The sequence below is a fragment of the Peromyscus maniculatus genome, chromosome 20 (genome assembly GCF_049852395.1).
Source record: "Peromyscus maniculatus bairdii isolate BWxNUB_F1_BW_parent chromosome 20, HU_Pman_BW_mat_3.1, whole genome shotgun sequence".
Classification (NCBI taxonomy): Eukaryota; Metazoa; Chordata; class Mammalia; order Rodentia; family Cricetidae; genus Peromyscus; species Peromyscus maniculatus.
This window is the reverse complement of record NC_134871.1, coordinates 24,583,288-24,598,423: the sequence shown is the minus strand read 5'-3', so window position 1 is coordinate 24,598,423 and position 15,136 is coordinate 24,583,288. Positions and strand designations below refer to the sequence as shown.

Genomic DNA, 15,136 nt, shown 5'->3' with positions numbered 1-15,136 from the left:
CTTCCCTTAACAGTAGAAAGCCACTTTACACAGTTTTCTAGACAAGCTGGCAGGATAAGGCACCAGAACCCACCAATGTGTGAGGAGAAAACTGGTTCTCATACGTTGTCATCTTACTCCACATGTGCGCCATGTGCCCACATGCACACAGTTATACTAAGTGATTGTAAATAGTTTCAAAGTTAAATTATAGTATAAATTAGCCAACAAAAAATTAAGAGACAGAATTATTGTAAATGTTAAAACGCTTTAAATACGGTCCTGTATCAGAATGAAAGAAGCTGAAAGGGGCAGAGAAGCACGCCACGACTTTAACCATGAAATAAATGTTCATCGATGCAAACCAAACGCTTCCCACCTTGTTGTTCTCAGTAGCCACAGTGGCTCTTATGCTGTTTGCAGACAGGAGGACGATCTTTTCATTGGTCAGCCCCAAAACTGCTGCTCGTGGATGATGTAGTGAAGGATTCTTTGAAAGCATAAGAAGAATGATTACTATTCTTATATTGCTATGTAGAGTCACTCATTCCCAGAGTAACTATAACAAAATACCTGGGCGTTCCTGTAGGGTTCAGACTCACTCCATTTCCACTGATAAAGCTCTCCTTTACTACTGACAGCGAGAAGCTCAGAATACAGAGCCCCAATGCACGTAAATTTTGTTCCATCCTATAAAGTAAAAATAAAACAAAATTATGAATACAAAAATTGCCAAATTCCTTGGTTTAGACACTGCTTTTAGTCACTACAAATCTAGACTGCTTACATAGGCATATAAACCACAATCTCAAGATCCTCACAATCCTTGACTCCCTTTCAGAACTCAGTCCTCCTCCTTCAGCAATGCTGGCCTGCCGCCTGCTCCAGAACATCACACTAACTGTCCTTGCTATTGTCCCCGCCTCCCCTCTCAGAGAATCCATTCCCTCTTACATCAAGCCTATGCTAGGAAGACCCTCAGTCTCACCAACTCTGATATTCTAGCTCCCACCCTGCCTTCCTCTCAGCTCATACCACAGCGCACAGCCCAGAACACTGCCCAGCCTGAGACAAAGGTAAGCTCTTCTTTGCACTGTAACCTGAGAACAGTCCACAGAAAATCCTCAGTCAGTAAGTGTGCTGAGTAGAGTGGGGTGGAGGTAGTAAGACCTTCCCTACAGATACGTCCAAACTGCTGAAACCAATGCCCCTGCTGCTGTTGGTGTTTCCGTGGTAAAAGTTCATTCATTTTTAAGGGGAAAGAAATGTAAGAGACTAGGATGCAATCATATCTAAAAACAAAATGAGCAATGAATGTAAGTAACAATTGATTATTTTTAACATAAATGACTGACCCATAAAGTTACCCAGAAACCTCAAAGCAAAGTGTGCAATAACAGAATCTTCCTTTGTCAGATCGACTACACAGCTGACCTAACTTAGGGGTAGGTATCTATCAAGGGCTGGAAGCACGGGTTACACTTCAGAATATACCAAAAGAGCACTGATTTGAATCTTACTGCATCTGCACCAACCCCTTCACTCCAGGTAACCTTACAGATGGCATCTGAAGATGATACCCAACAGAATTTAAATTCCTCACATCACCAAATCCTCTCTTCTCTAAACCATGGGCATCAGACGGCCACCACCTGCTTTCCTTGTAGGAACTGCACCACATCTTACCTTTTATATCTCTCTCCTCTCAATCCTTTAGCTAGAATTTAATATAATGGCCAGGCAGTGATGCCACCCACACGCATTTAATCCCAGCACTTAGCAGGCAGAGGCAGGTAGATCTCTGTTGAATTCGAGGCTAGCCTGGTCTACAGAATGAGCCCCAAGATAGCCAAGGCTACACAGAGAAACCCTGTCTCAAAAAACAAACAAAACAATAAATTTATATAATGGAATGGCATCAGCAAAGGGGAATCTGAAATCTAGGTCCACTTACTAAAGTGATGTGATGTCAACTGTGTTATTTCTCTAAACCCATTTTTCACCTCTGAAATGAATATATTTTAACAAGTATCTGGGAGGGGGTGTGAACTAATAAGCAAAGTATACTGCACAGAGCCTACTATTGCTTAATCAGACTCAGCTGTGACTCTGTTGCTCCTCATTCACCTTCTGCTCCCCAAACAATGACAGTTCCTAGAGAGAGGCTTCCTGCAGAGCTCTACCTCTGTGTTACATAATAAAAGCCCCTTTCTTTTCTAATCTCTTACCACCTCCCATCTCCAGAGAAAGATCTCCTTCCTACCTTCTTTAAAGGCCACACACCGACATACACACTGAACATAGCCCCTTCTTGTATCCCTTTCCCACAACCACCATTCAAACTAGCTTGTCCTTCAGTCCACTTTGTGACAAACTCAATTCTCACTTAAGCTGTTTCATCTTACCGTAGTACTTTCAAGTGCCAAATGGATACTCTACCTATTTTATCCATCTACTCCTACAAACTCTACAACCAGCCGGTCTCCTCAAGTGTCTCCACCAGGCCCACCCCCATCTTCGGTCCCCACCTCCACTAATGAGTCCCATCACCCCTGAGGACTAGCGGGATCTGAGAGCCTTCTCCACTCTTCTTTTCTCTCATCAATGCAGCAACCAATCAGAGTGACACACTTGTCAACTCCTGAGTCTCCTTCCTCATCCCCACTAGTACTCCTTTGGTTAAGGTCTTCACAGTTTACTCAACAGTCCTATCACACAACTGATTAGATGTTCCTTTTCCTCTTCCTGTATTTCTTTCCATACCAACAGTGTTCACTTCCTTAAACACACACAAAAACCTCACCAACCTCATCGTAATTCTCTAAAGACTCTGTAAGACCTTAGTCACTGAAAATCAGTACCTCAATTCCCTGGCAAGTGGACCTCAGCCATCTTCCATCTACTCCAGTCAGTCTACCACATCTACTTCCTATAACACAGCGGCAATTCTGTGTGTTCACTTTCACAAACGTACTGTGAGCTCTCAGGACCCGGGGTCCACGCACGATTACGGTCAGTGCCCACTTTACCTCAACAACGTTCACATGTCACACCTTCTGGAAGCCTTTCTCCAGTCTCTAAAATGGGATTAGGCATTGCCCATTCAATGCCCAGAGAACTTTCTCCACACCTTCAGCCCGTCACCCTTTACAGTAAGTACTCCCCAATGAACTCCCTGTGGAAGCTCTACATTACTGCAGGCCAGCGCGACACATGGTAGAGCAAAAGCACATCAACCAACCGCTCAGCGAACACATAAAACTCAACGCCAATATCTTCTGTAAATGCTCTGCTGAGGGCAGTACAACCCCCAATGAACCATCCTAACCGCAAAAGCACAATGACAAGACCCTCTTGGAACTCATTTATTCATTTAAAAACCAATAAAAAATGACTTCCATCCATGACAGACAGGACTGATCGGAACCTGAAAATCTGTTAGGGATGATGTCGATGACTAAGTCCAATCACCAGCCTAGGGAAGGGACAGAAAAAGCACTTATTCAAATGTCACTGAAAGGTAAGCATAGCATCTTACTGAGACCAAAGGACTAGTGGCCTCGGAGTCTGATCTGCCGTTTGGTCATGTGGCTACTCCACCTCACCCTTGCTTTCCTTTGCCTGCGCTTCTTCCGTGGTCCTGTCTCCTGTACTCATCTCATTAAACTGCATTTTGGCACACTTGGGACACTTTGTTTTTGTCTTGTTGGCCTGCTACTCACTATGAAGCACAAGTCGGCCCTGAACACATGGCAATCCTCCTGAGTGCTAGGATCATATGCATGTGTCTTCATGCCTGAACGGAGCTAACTTTCAATGGACATTTTTTAGAAATTTCTAGGTATCAATAAAACAAGCTTCCCCTTCTAGAATTTGTTTTCCTACTCCTCCGTGTGAAAATCATGGTTAAGATGAAGCAACACAGCCAACAGCATGTTCCAACAGCAAATGACTTCTGTACGGAGCTAGTCATCACAGGTCGGCCTCACCATTCAGAGAAGCAGATAAAGCACACAACTTCATGTTCAAAGAGTTGGTACCAATTCAAGTACTTATCCCCCTAAACTATCTGGAAACATATCCAGGACACTGAGGGAAATAAGGGCTACTTAAGTGCTGATCTGCCTGCCCATCCCTTCTGTAGAACCCCAGACAACCACCACCAAACCCATCCTGAGAGCTCAGCAAATGAAGACTGAAGCATCTTTTAAATCTAAACAGTGTGTATTGTGGTGATATTTTATTTGTGCTGAAATGTTATATTTGTATGTTTATAAATAAAGTTTGCCTGGAGATCAGAGGTCATAGCAACCATAAAACAGAAGTCAGGCGGAGGTAGCATACTTCCTTAATCTGATCACATGGCAGGCAGAGTCTCTGTGTGGTCAAGGACACAGCCAAGCCTGGTAATACACACCTTTAATCCCAGTACCAACCACAGAGACCTGGAGGTCTGTATAGACAGGCAGTGACGAGGAAGTGATGTGGCTGGGCTTAGAGCCAACGAGAAAGCAGAACAGGAAGGCAATAAAAATGCAGGTTAGACAGGAAGAAGCGCTCTCTGGGGAAGCGACGGCTTGGTGGTGAGCTAAGGCTAGTCATAGCTATTGGCTATTGCTCTGATCTCTTCGGCTATCACCCCTGTATTTGGCTCTGTGTTTCTTATTTAATAAGACTGTTTAGAAATTCGTCTACCTCTGGTGGCCTTACAGGCCGGGGGTTACGGCACTGGCTCAGCCAGAGTTTGCAGCCCGACAAGCAGTCCAGCCAGCAGCCAGAGCTGCACTCCACAGTAGTAGCTACGAGTGGCCCGGCTAGCTCAGTTGGTAGAGCATGAGACTCTTAATCTCAGGGTCATGTGTTTGAGCCCCACATTGGGCACCATTTGTAGCTAAAGTTTTCCTGGTCCTGCGCCGTTCCCGAGGTCCTGCAGCTGCTTGGACCGAAGAAAACACACAGAGGCTTATATTAATTAAAGCTGCTCGGCCATTACCTCAGGCTAACTATTGACTAGCTCTTACACTTAAATTAACCCATAATTCTTATTTATATTTAGTCACGTGGCTTGGTACCTTCTCTTGGTTCTGCCTTCACATCTTGCTTCTTCTGTGTCTTGCTGGCGACTCCTGACTCAGCCTTCCCCGTTCCCAGAATTCTCTTCTCTGCTTGTCCCGCCTATACTTCCTGCCTAGCTACTGGCCAATCAGCATTTTATTTACTAACCAAACAGAGCAACACATTCACGCAACCCACAACAGTGTATTGTCAGAGTCAAAGCAGAGTTTTGTGCTTATCAAATTTACTAATGGAGATGTGGAATTTATTGCACACCTTTGAGGTTTCAACAGGAAGTCCAGCTATTACAGTAAACAGCCACCATGGCTGAGCAGACCTATATTTCTCATCCCCTAGAACTGTAACCGAGACAGCTGACATCACTTATTTACCTGCTCCTCCAGTGGAAGTTAGATTTCTAGACATTTATGTCATGATTGTGTATATGCTACTTTACATCCTTTCACTGCACCTTTCCATTTAATGTCGTCTGTGATAACCAATTTTATTCTGGCCTTTCTTTTTTGAAGACTTTTAAGTGAAATCATAACAGCATATATGTTTCTAACTGTTTCACTTAGCATGTTTTCCTCTAATTCTATCCCTTTTGTGATAATAGGAGATTTTGCAGACCACCCCAATGTGTGGTGTGTGTGTGTGTATGAATGAGAAAGAGAGAGGGGGGGGGAGGGAGAGAGGGAGGGAGGGAGAGACTTATTCATCCATTGACAGACACGTGTTCCATAGTCTGGCTATTTTCAGTTGACTTCATCCCATTTGGGCACACATTCCTCACAGGGTATGCAATCCATTAACCTCTATGCACAAGAGCATGCTGTGGCACCTACCACAGCAATAAACACAATAAATAAGTAAATAAGTGTGTAAAAAATTTTTTTAAAAGAATGTGAATTAGGTAATTCCCCAAAACTGGAAGGAGATATATTAATTTTTGACCTCAAAGGAGACTATTTCCTATTTAGGAACTCTAACCAGGCTCTGGCTTCATTGTTGACTGTACAAGTCACGTGAGCACTGCCAGAGACAGGAAGTGTTCTCATCAATCTGAAGTGCTCCAAGTTTATAGCAAATAGGATACAGCTGAAGAGATGACTCAGTGGTTAAGAGCTCTGCCTACTCCTCCAGAGGACCCAGGTTCAATTCCAGCACTCATGTGGCATCTAACAACCTTCCAACACCCTCTTCTGATTTCCACGGACACAAAGTACATAATACACAAACATAGATGCAGGCAAATATACTTGATATACAAAAATAAAAAGTTTTTAAAAAAATGAATAGTTCAAATACAAGCTATAAAATTCTGGTGATTATAGTATACAAAATAAAGACTACCTTCTCATATACTGATAAACTAAGAATGTAGAAACACATTATCCTATCAAAATAATGCATCAGGTGGTGGCGCACGCCTTTAATCCCAGCACTTGGGAGGCAGAGGCAGGCAGATCCCTCTGTGTTCAAGGCCAGCCCGGTCTACAGAGTGAGATCCAGAACAGTCAGGACTACACAGAGAAACTCTGTCTCAAATAAATGATGGATGTTAGAGAGAGAGAGAGACAAAGACAGAAAGACAGAGAGAGAGATAATAAAGTAAATTTTTAAAAAATATAAAAGCTACCAAGTTTAACTTTTAAAAAATCTTACCAAGATTCACATTTCAAGATTAATGTCTAAGTGGCTATAGTCTGTCTGTTACAATAGACTTAGAGCTGCATGGGAAAAGTCTCAACAATCAATACAGCCCCATTATCTAACAAAGCAAACAAAGGCCTCTAGAGTAGTCAGTCAACAACCACGTGACAAGGAAGGGCTAGACTGATGGATCCATGCTCTCCATCTGCTCTGGTTCTCAAGCGCTGACTTAGGCACAACATTCCCAACTGTCCTGAGCCAGGGCCTCTTCAGACCCTCAGCAGATGGCAGCTACCAAGTGCACCCTGTCCCGCTTGCCTATGGCGCCCGCCTGCTGACTTCCTTCCAGCACTCGCAGGTCTTCCCTAGGGAAAAGGACGGCGCTCTAACAATCCAGACAAGAGAAATAGCGACTGCCCCATGGCTGGAGGCGGGGGGAGCAAGAGGGGGACAAGAGGGAGTGGGGGCGGGTAGGAAGAACAGGAGAAAGGGAAGAGAGGGAAAGCGAGAGAGCACAGGAGAGAGGGGGAACTACCAAAAGGTGCTGTGGCTATCGCTCTGTATAAATAAAGTGCTGATTGGCCAGGAGCCAGGCAGGAAGTATAGGCGGGACAAAAAGAGAAGAGAATTCTGGGAACAGGAAGGCTGAGTCAGGAGACACTGCCAGCTGCCATCATGAGTACCAACATGTAAGACACCGGTAAGCCACGAGCCATGTGGCAACTTATAGATTAATAGAAATGGGTTAATTTAAGCTATAAGAACAGTTAGCAAGAAGCCTGCTGCGGCCATACAATTTGTAAGCAATATAAGTCTCTGTGTTTACTCGGTTGGGTCTGAGCAGCTGTGGGACTGGCAGGTGACAGAGATTTGTCCTGACTGTGAAAACCCTAGCTACAGAAAGGTCTACACGACCACACAGGGAGAAGGAACCAGGGATGTGTCTGTGTTTCAAGTATTCTAGCTGCCAGGAAAAAAGTCTAAAGACAGTGACTCAAGTGCATGGCCCCTCTTACATTCAAGTTTCCATGTGAGCTAAGTAGCAAAAAAATATATTAACTACATTAAGACTGATGATAACTATGGAAAACATAAATTTGGAAGGTTTACTAGTCCCCCAAATTTGAGTTCAAAGAAGTGAAAAATAATCTCAGGTTTGCACCTCTTCATCTGCTGGTGATAAACATCCAAGCTGCCTCCACACCCTTTCCCCCCCTACTTAAGACAGAGTCTCATGTGGCCCAGTTTGGACTCCAATTCCTAATTCTCCTGCTTCACCTTCCCAAACACAGGATCAGAGATGTGCACCAAAACTTCAGTTTATCTATGCTTAAGAATTAGTCCCACTGAACTGGAGAGGGAGGGGAGAAACTGGGCATGTTTTTTTAATAAATGAAGAACATGGATTTCTATAAAAGCTTTTGAAAATGAATTAACCACTTAAGACAATGGAACGCACACCATCAACAGACTTCACTTGTGGTAGAGATGAATTTGTCAAGATCCAAATCAACTTCACAAATCCTAGGTACATTCTGGGATTCACTTCCTGTTCTATTTTCCTAGGCCTGTTCTCATCTGGCCTACTCTGTCTACTACCATGGCATTGAAGGGTCTTTCAAAACCTCCTGTCATAAAATGGAACAGCTATGTAACTGCAGAAACACAGCGCCCTCATCTTGTTCTGACATGCATGCTGCACCAATGACCAGAGCTTGTCCTGCGGAAACTTGAGTCCATCTGGCATTTCAAACTTAGAAAAGTAAATCTCTACCAAAGAATATAACAACTATTAAAATAATTATCGCCAGGAAAACTGTCCTGGAGGATAAGTGCTCATGTGTTACTAAGACAACCACCCTAATTTCTCCGATTCACTCCAGCACACAACACAGCAAGCAGTAGCACCACTGGACACGTGGTACATGACTTGGGCCATGCTCTGGAAGATGCTCTGGGGGTCTGCTTGTAAACAAAAGACAGATGAGCACTTTAGAAGTGTTGCCTCTTTCAACAGTCCTACAAAAATCACAATAAATAAAACAGAAACCCTTCAATGGAGGGGGGCATTTGTTAGGAATCTACTTAAAAGTATAAAACTTTTTCCAAATACCTTATCAGGCCACCATTGTAAATCTTCCCCCAGGGACACTGGACTTTGGACAGGTGTGTTCTTCTTGTCCTGGTTTGGCTCTCCTTCTTTACTGGTAGAGCCCCTTTCATTATCAAATGAGGCTCCATCAAGCCACCTTCGTTCCCGCAAACGCAGAACAGATTCCCGTTCCCGCAAAAGCTCGGAGTCTCTCTCTAAGGGAAGAAGGAGAACTGGTATGCAATCGGGTCACACCAGTGGGATAAAAGTAAGCCACTCTCTAGTACACACCCTGCAGGACGCAGCAGCTAACAGCACTATATCTACTCAAATGTACACACATCAGTATCTAATTAGGCTGACACGCAACATTCAAATCATCAACCCTTCAAGTGACTGGATGAAAATTATAAACTAGTATTTTTTCGAAACTATGCAGAGGCAGCTCGATGTTTTTAGAGCAGAATTATTCTTAGTTTGATTTGGTGGCTTTTTAAAATAGATTTAAACATTCTGGAATCATTTCATTATTCATATGAAATTCGTATTATATCATTAGAAATACTTAGTATAAGAGTCCTTGATTTATAAACTAGAATCCACCCATCCCCCCCACCCCCGCCCCCCAGCTGAGGACCAAACCTAGGGCCACTGAGCTAAATCCTCAACCCCTATAAACTAGAATTTCAAAACATTTAATACTTGTTAGCAAATTGGGCTGGCTAGTTTTTATGTCAATGTGACACAGACCCGAGTCACCTAGAAAGAAAACACATTAATTGGAAAAAATGACCCTACCAGACTAGTCCATGGGATTTTCCTGAACAGTGGTTGATGTGGAAGGGCCCTGCCCATTGTGGGGCTTTAAGAAGGTAGGTGTGGTTCTGGGTACTATAAAAGAGTAGGTTGAGCAAGCCATGAGAAACAAGCCAGTAAGTAGCTCCCCTCCATGGCCTCTGCATCAGCTCCTGCCTCCAGGTTCCTGCCCTGCTTGAGTTCTGGGCCTGACTTCCCTCAGAAACTATGATGTGGAAGTGGTTCACTGAAATAAACCACCTCCTCCCTAAACTGATTTTGGTCATGTTGTTTTATCTCAGCAACAGAAACCCTAACTAAGGCACAAACCAACAGTATTTGTTACAAATCTTCAAAGTTTGTTTTTCCAATAAAGAAACAAAAACTTCAACAGGCTGAACTATAAATATATTAGGATAAAGTAAAAACTCAAGTCCTTGTTACAGATAAACTTACAGGATAGATTTTATGGATAAATCTTCTAAAATGTTTTGAAAAACAGGTGGCTTTTTTGTTTTGTTTTGTTTTTATTTTTGGGGGGGGGGGGGCGCTTTCTGGATAAGTCTTTTTATACTGTCCTTAAAACTGCCCTCAAATCATCTAAAGCCATAGCCACATTTTTGGTTGTTTGTAGGCTACTTTTTAAAATAGTTAAAAGAGCCAGGAGTGGTGTCGCACACGTTTATTTCCAGTACTTGGAGAGGCAGGGGAAGGTGGATCTCTGATTTCAATGGCAGCAAGGGATATACAAAGAAATCCTACCATGAATGAATGAATGAATGAATGAATGAATGAATGAATGAATGAATGAAATGAGTGAGTGAATGAATAGAAAAATAAAGTAAAAAAAGAAACTTTTTCAGAAAAAACTTTGTTTTAATTATAAAGATTTTATTTAATAAAATAATTAAAAATAAAATAATATTTTAATAATCAGGGCTGGGCAGCAGTGGTACACGCCTTTAATCCCAGCACTGGGAAGCAGAAGTAGGAGGATCTCTGTGAGTTCAAGGCTAGCGTGGTCTGAGCAAGAGCCAAGACAGCCACCAAAACTACATAGAGAAACCCTGTCTCAAAAAACCAAAATAAAGAAAGAAAATAAAGATCAGAGACAATACATAGCTGAGTCACAGAAAAGTGCAGCATTTGAGGCTTGCTCAGCATGTAGCTCAAGGTCAAGCACTTGCCCAGCTCATGGCAGGCTTTGGTTTCAGTTCCCCAGCACCACTAAGACAACAAAACACGGCCCAAGTCAAAAGTGATTCAAACTAAAAATATCTACACAGAATCAACTTAAGAAACAGATATTTAGGAGATGCTAATGTCAGAAAATAAATAATTGAAAATTCAACACTTGCTAATTTTAAAGCAGTAAAGTTTAAGCTACTACATATATTCATGTTAAATGGTCACCCTCAGATATGTAAGTACCAAGTATCTGCAAAAAGGCCATCCTTAATAGAACATGGCATCTTTTCTAGTTTACTAATTAATTATTGGTAATTATAGCTTATTTTGTCTATTACTTCAATCAAGCAGGTTCGAACTCTGGAAAGTTAACTGAGTCGTAATGTGAGCTAAAATGGTTCAAAATCTGCACTGCATTCCTTTTAAAGATTTTAGACTTATACCAACAGCATATTAATAAACCAAATATGTCTATTCATTTAATACTAGCCAGTCAGTCCTAAGTTCTTCATACTTCACTCTTTAAAATGAACATGATTGTGTCATTTTAATCAAACAAATTAAGGAGGTTTACTGCATGTCGCTGTAAACTAGAATTCTGCTTTTAGTTAGATCAAAATCCATCTTACTAGGTAAAAATGTACTTAGGCAAGTCACAGCATAGTAAGACCCTCTCTGAAATACTGCTGTGGCACTCCAGACACAAACATCGAGTCTGAGGCCAAGGCTCCCCGGCCCACTGCCATGGCAGGACTCAGATCCAGGCGAGTTGACCACTCTCTTTCCACAGAGCCAGCCCACAGTCAAGAAGAAATAAATGCAAAATTACCTCGAGATGAGCCTAGCCTAGAAAGTGATGAACGACGAAAAGAAGGGTAACCAAAATAGCTAATGTCCTCAGAGAACATGGCATCAGCATCGATAATGACACTTGGGTGGGCAGAGTGAATGTCAGCATCAAGCAGAGACATAAGATCCTCTACAAACAAAAACAAAACAAATATAAAGGAAGCAGCTGTGGATTATGTATCCGTAGACCACTAAAAGATTTCTAAAAATTAAAATACATTCAAATCATGGACTGTTTTCACTGAAGTAAAAATCACAGGATCTAGGAAATAAAATTAACATTATAAACATAGATCTTAAGGACTATCACATGCATAATTGCTACAGTCTCTATTTACTAAATTAAAAACCACTCTTAAGATACTTAACGACATCACAGGAACAAAATACAGACAAAATATAATGCAGTTCAGTAAGTGCCAATGCTCAGTGATGATATTATCAAAAAACAACATCCCACATGTCAGCCAGGGATAAATCCATGCACTATAATGTCTTAATTAGGATCAAGCACAAATCCACTGAGCAAAAATATTTTCCTTTAAAAGGGACTTTATAATCAAAGTGCATAGCAAGAACTACCCAGCACCTTCCAAAGGACAGACATGGTCAGCAGTTACACTTTAAAACTCCAGCCCTCAGGCGAGGGGCGGCAGCCCAAGCAGCAGAGAAAGACAGGAGAGCGAAGCACCAACCTCCAGGCAGGTAAGATTCGCTGGCCGTATCATCCCCATCGTCTCCGTCTTCATCGTCTCGGCTGAGCAAATTATTTACAGCAAGGTTTACGTCCAGGTTTGTCCGCTGAAGTTCTCGAATAATGACACTCCTGGACTTGCCTTGTAAAACAACCTGGGCCTAAAGTAAACAAAGGATGGTGCTATGCTAATTTTCTATTACTTACTAAAGTCAGTCTTCTAAATCAATTTTAAAAAAAAAAAGGCCACATTTTTTAACTCTTTGGGGTCAAGACCTCCCCTCCCCCTTTGTAGGATAGGTTCTGACAGACCGCACCTGTGAAATCAGCTCCTCAGGGATGACGGATGCTGGGATAACTGGCTGGGGCTGGCTGCCCAGAAGTCCTGACCCCCGATCCCGTCCTGTCCGAATGACTCGCGTCTGTCGCCGGGAGTCACGAGCCCCAGCAGATGATCTGCCAGAGGAACCTCCTCCTCCACTTCCGCCCACTCCAGAACTCCAGCGGCTCCTAAAGAGTAGATAATTGGTACAATTCAAGTTTTTACACAATCCACTCTAAGAGACCATGTTGAGTCTCATTCTTGTACATTAGTTATCCAGCTAAAATTCTGGAACAAACTTTAAAGTAACTGTCTGACTTTGTAATACGTAAATATGAATTCACTTTAAACAACAGACGGCATTCTTTTCATCTATGCTGAACATCTGCACAGGAGGAGGCAGACATGGTAGTGTTTCCCTGTAATCCCAACACTCAGGAGATAGGGAAGACCTACCCAAAACAAAAGGGAAAGGGACAGTTAAGTCCATAAATAAGAGGACCCCCAAACTTTCTTGGCCAGACAGCCTAGTGAAGTAGGTGAGTCCCAGTTCCGGGTCATGCTGCAGGAACTAGAGGAGAGTGACTGAGGAAGAGGCCGTCAGCATTCACACGCAGGGCTGCACACACACCCAGACCCACAGATGCACATGTACACGAACACCCATACATATATGCAGAAAGTGGGAGAGCCACACCAATGAGTCTAAAAAATAGAATAAGCAGAGAGACTTTATATTAAGCAGATTGACTTTATGTCCCAGTTACCTGTAAGAGTGACACTTTAAGCCTACTATCTGAACCTAATTACTAATTTCATCTAAAAATGTCCCAGTTTGGTTAATAATCCATGTGGCTAACGAACACAAAAGAAATGAATTGCTATTTCTACCAAGTAATGCATACCATTTTCCCCTAAACAAGAATGCTAGAAACCTGATGGGATATATTATCTAAGCTCACATATACATCCATGTTAATCTTCAAGCATCACAAACTAAAACTGTCAAGAGTAGGTATAGGCAGGTGTCATAAAACTGAATACTAAGGCAGAAGGGAACCGTGGAGCACAGCCGCCTATGAGAAGAACCCATGTGTGTGAACTGAGTTCCGACTCACTCTGACAATACCAGCTGACAGTCTGCTGCCTCTGCTCAGGAACCTGCACTGCCTTCAGTTACCCCTTCTGTAACTGCTGCTACAGGGATCTTGGGATTCCCTGCTCTGTTGAACCTATCAGAAATCAAACTGAATACCTGCCCATACCCTAACTGCTCCTAAACATTCTTCTAACCAACCAACCAACCAACCTGTGCTTTAGACAAAGATGAATGTTATCTTAAGCACATAGCACTGGTTGAGTTTTACTAATAGGTAACAAGACAGTACCGAATGAGTAATTCCTTTTATTCATAATAAAGTTAGGATTTTCTAAAATATTAAACTAAAACATATGGAAAACCCTGACTCTCCTCTGTAGAATTACTTAACAAATTAGTGCTACAATTCTAACTCAAAGAACACAGAAGGACCACAAATCACACACAGTATTAATTAGCCCATAGCTTACAAATCTATGAACCAAGTGTAGTCCACATAATTGGTAAACTGTTTAAAGTCCACAGTGTTTGTTTAAAGGAAGAGTCTGAGGAATTTCCCACGTAAGTTACAGAAACAGGAAAGGAAGGTGAGTACCCTGGACTCCTCAGGGCACGCTGGACAGAGAGCACTAAAGTAGTGACTCAGCACTCAGAGCATTTGCTGGGCAAGCGTGGGGACCCAAGTTCAGATCCCAGACTCCCTAACAAGTTGACTATGGTCCTCCCGTGTGCAGCTGTAACCCAGGGATAAGTAGAAGAGACAGGACAATCACTTGACTCCCTGGCTGCCAACCTAGACGAAAAGTATGGGCTCCATGTTCTGGAAAGAGACCCTGCCTCAAAGGAGTAAGGCAGGAAATGACAGAGGCAGGCACCTGATGGTCTCTTGTCTGGGCATGCGCACAGGTGCAAGCACCAGCATGAACATGCTCACACACCACACGTGATCCTCAACATCCTCAAACATCCAGTTTGTCAGAGTCCTGCTACCTTCCACCCTTCCTACCTGGCCAGCTTCAACCTCCAATTTCCAAATACCTGTTTATCTTTTACAATCCAAAACCTGTAATAAATTATTAGTTCAAACAAAATCCTCAAGGACTGTGGCACTCGAGCCGATGAGAAAAAGCTAGCCCGCCTACATGTGAAATGACAAGACAACAATTTCGACAGCCACAGCTCCCAAGCCTTACGACTAAACACAAACTCTCCTCTCCTCTCCTTCCAAATAAATGACTCTTATTTCCAACCTGGTCTAAAATGAACTAATAAAAACAATAGGAGATTTTTGAAACATTTCCCAGTATACACATTAAGTAATTATTAATGGGAGAAAACAGCAGCTGGCGATCTGTAGTCCACAAAACTGCTGAACACGAAACACCAAAGGGAAAAGCTTTCAAAGGA

General features: G+C 42.6%; 1 protein-coding gene across 4 annotated transcripts in view; it reads right to left on the bottom strand.

The window, feature by feature from the left end:
- Positions 1-15,136, bottom strand: part of Ubr5 (ubiquitin protein ligase E3 component n-recognin 5) — a 114,585-nt gene that overhangs the window by 56,897 nt on the left and 42,552 nt on the right. For 3 of the 4 annotated variants that reach the window (XM_076555868.1, XM_076555866.1, XM_076555865.1), the window contains exons 6-11: positions 12,626-12,818; positions 12,310-12,469; positions 11,595-11,744; positions 8,804-9,015; positions 553-669; positions 359-469 (exon numbers count right to left, since the gene is read on the bottom strand). In XM_076555868.1, coding sequence (XP_076411983.1) covers positions 359-469; positions 553-669; positions 8,804-9,015; positions 11,595-11,744; positions 12,310-12,469; positions 12,626-12,818 — 943 coding nt within the window. The remainder of the gene's footprint in view (positions 1-358; positions 470-552; positions 670-8,803; positions 9,016-11,594; positions 11,745-12,309; positions 12,470-12,625; positions 12,819-15,136) is intronic. The other variant, XM_076555867.1, reaches the window with a different exon arrangement.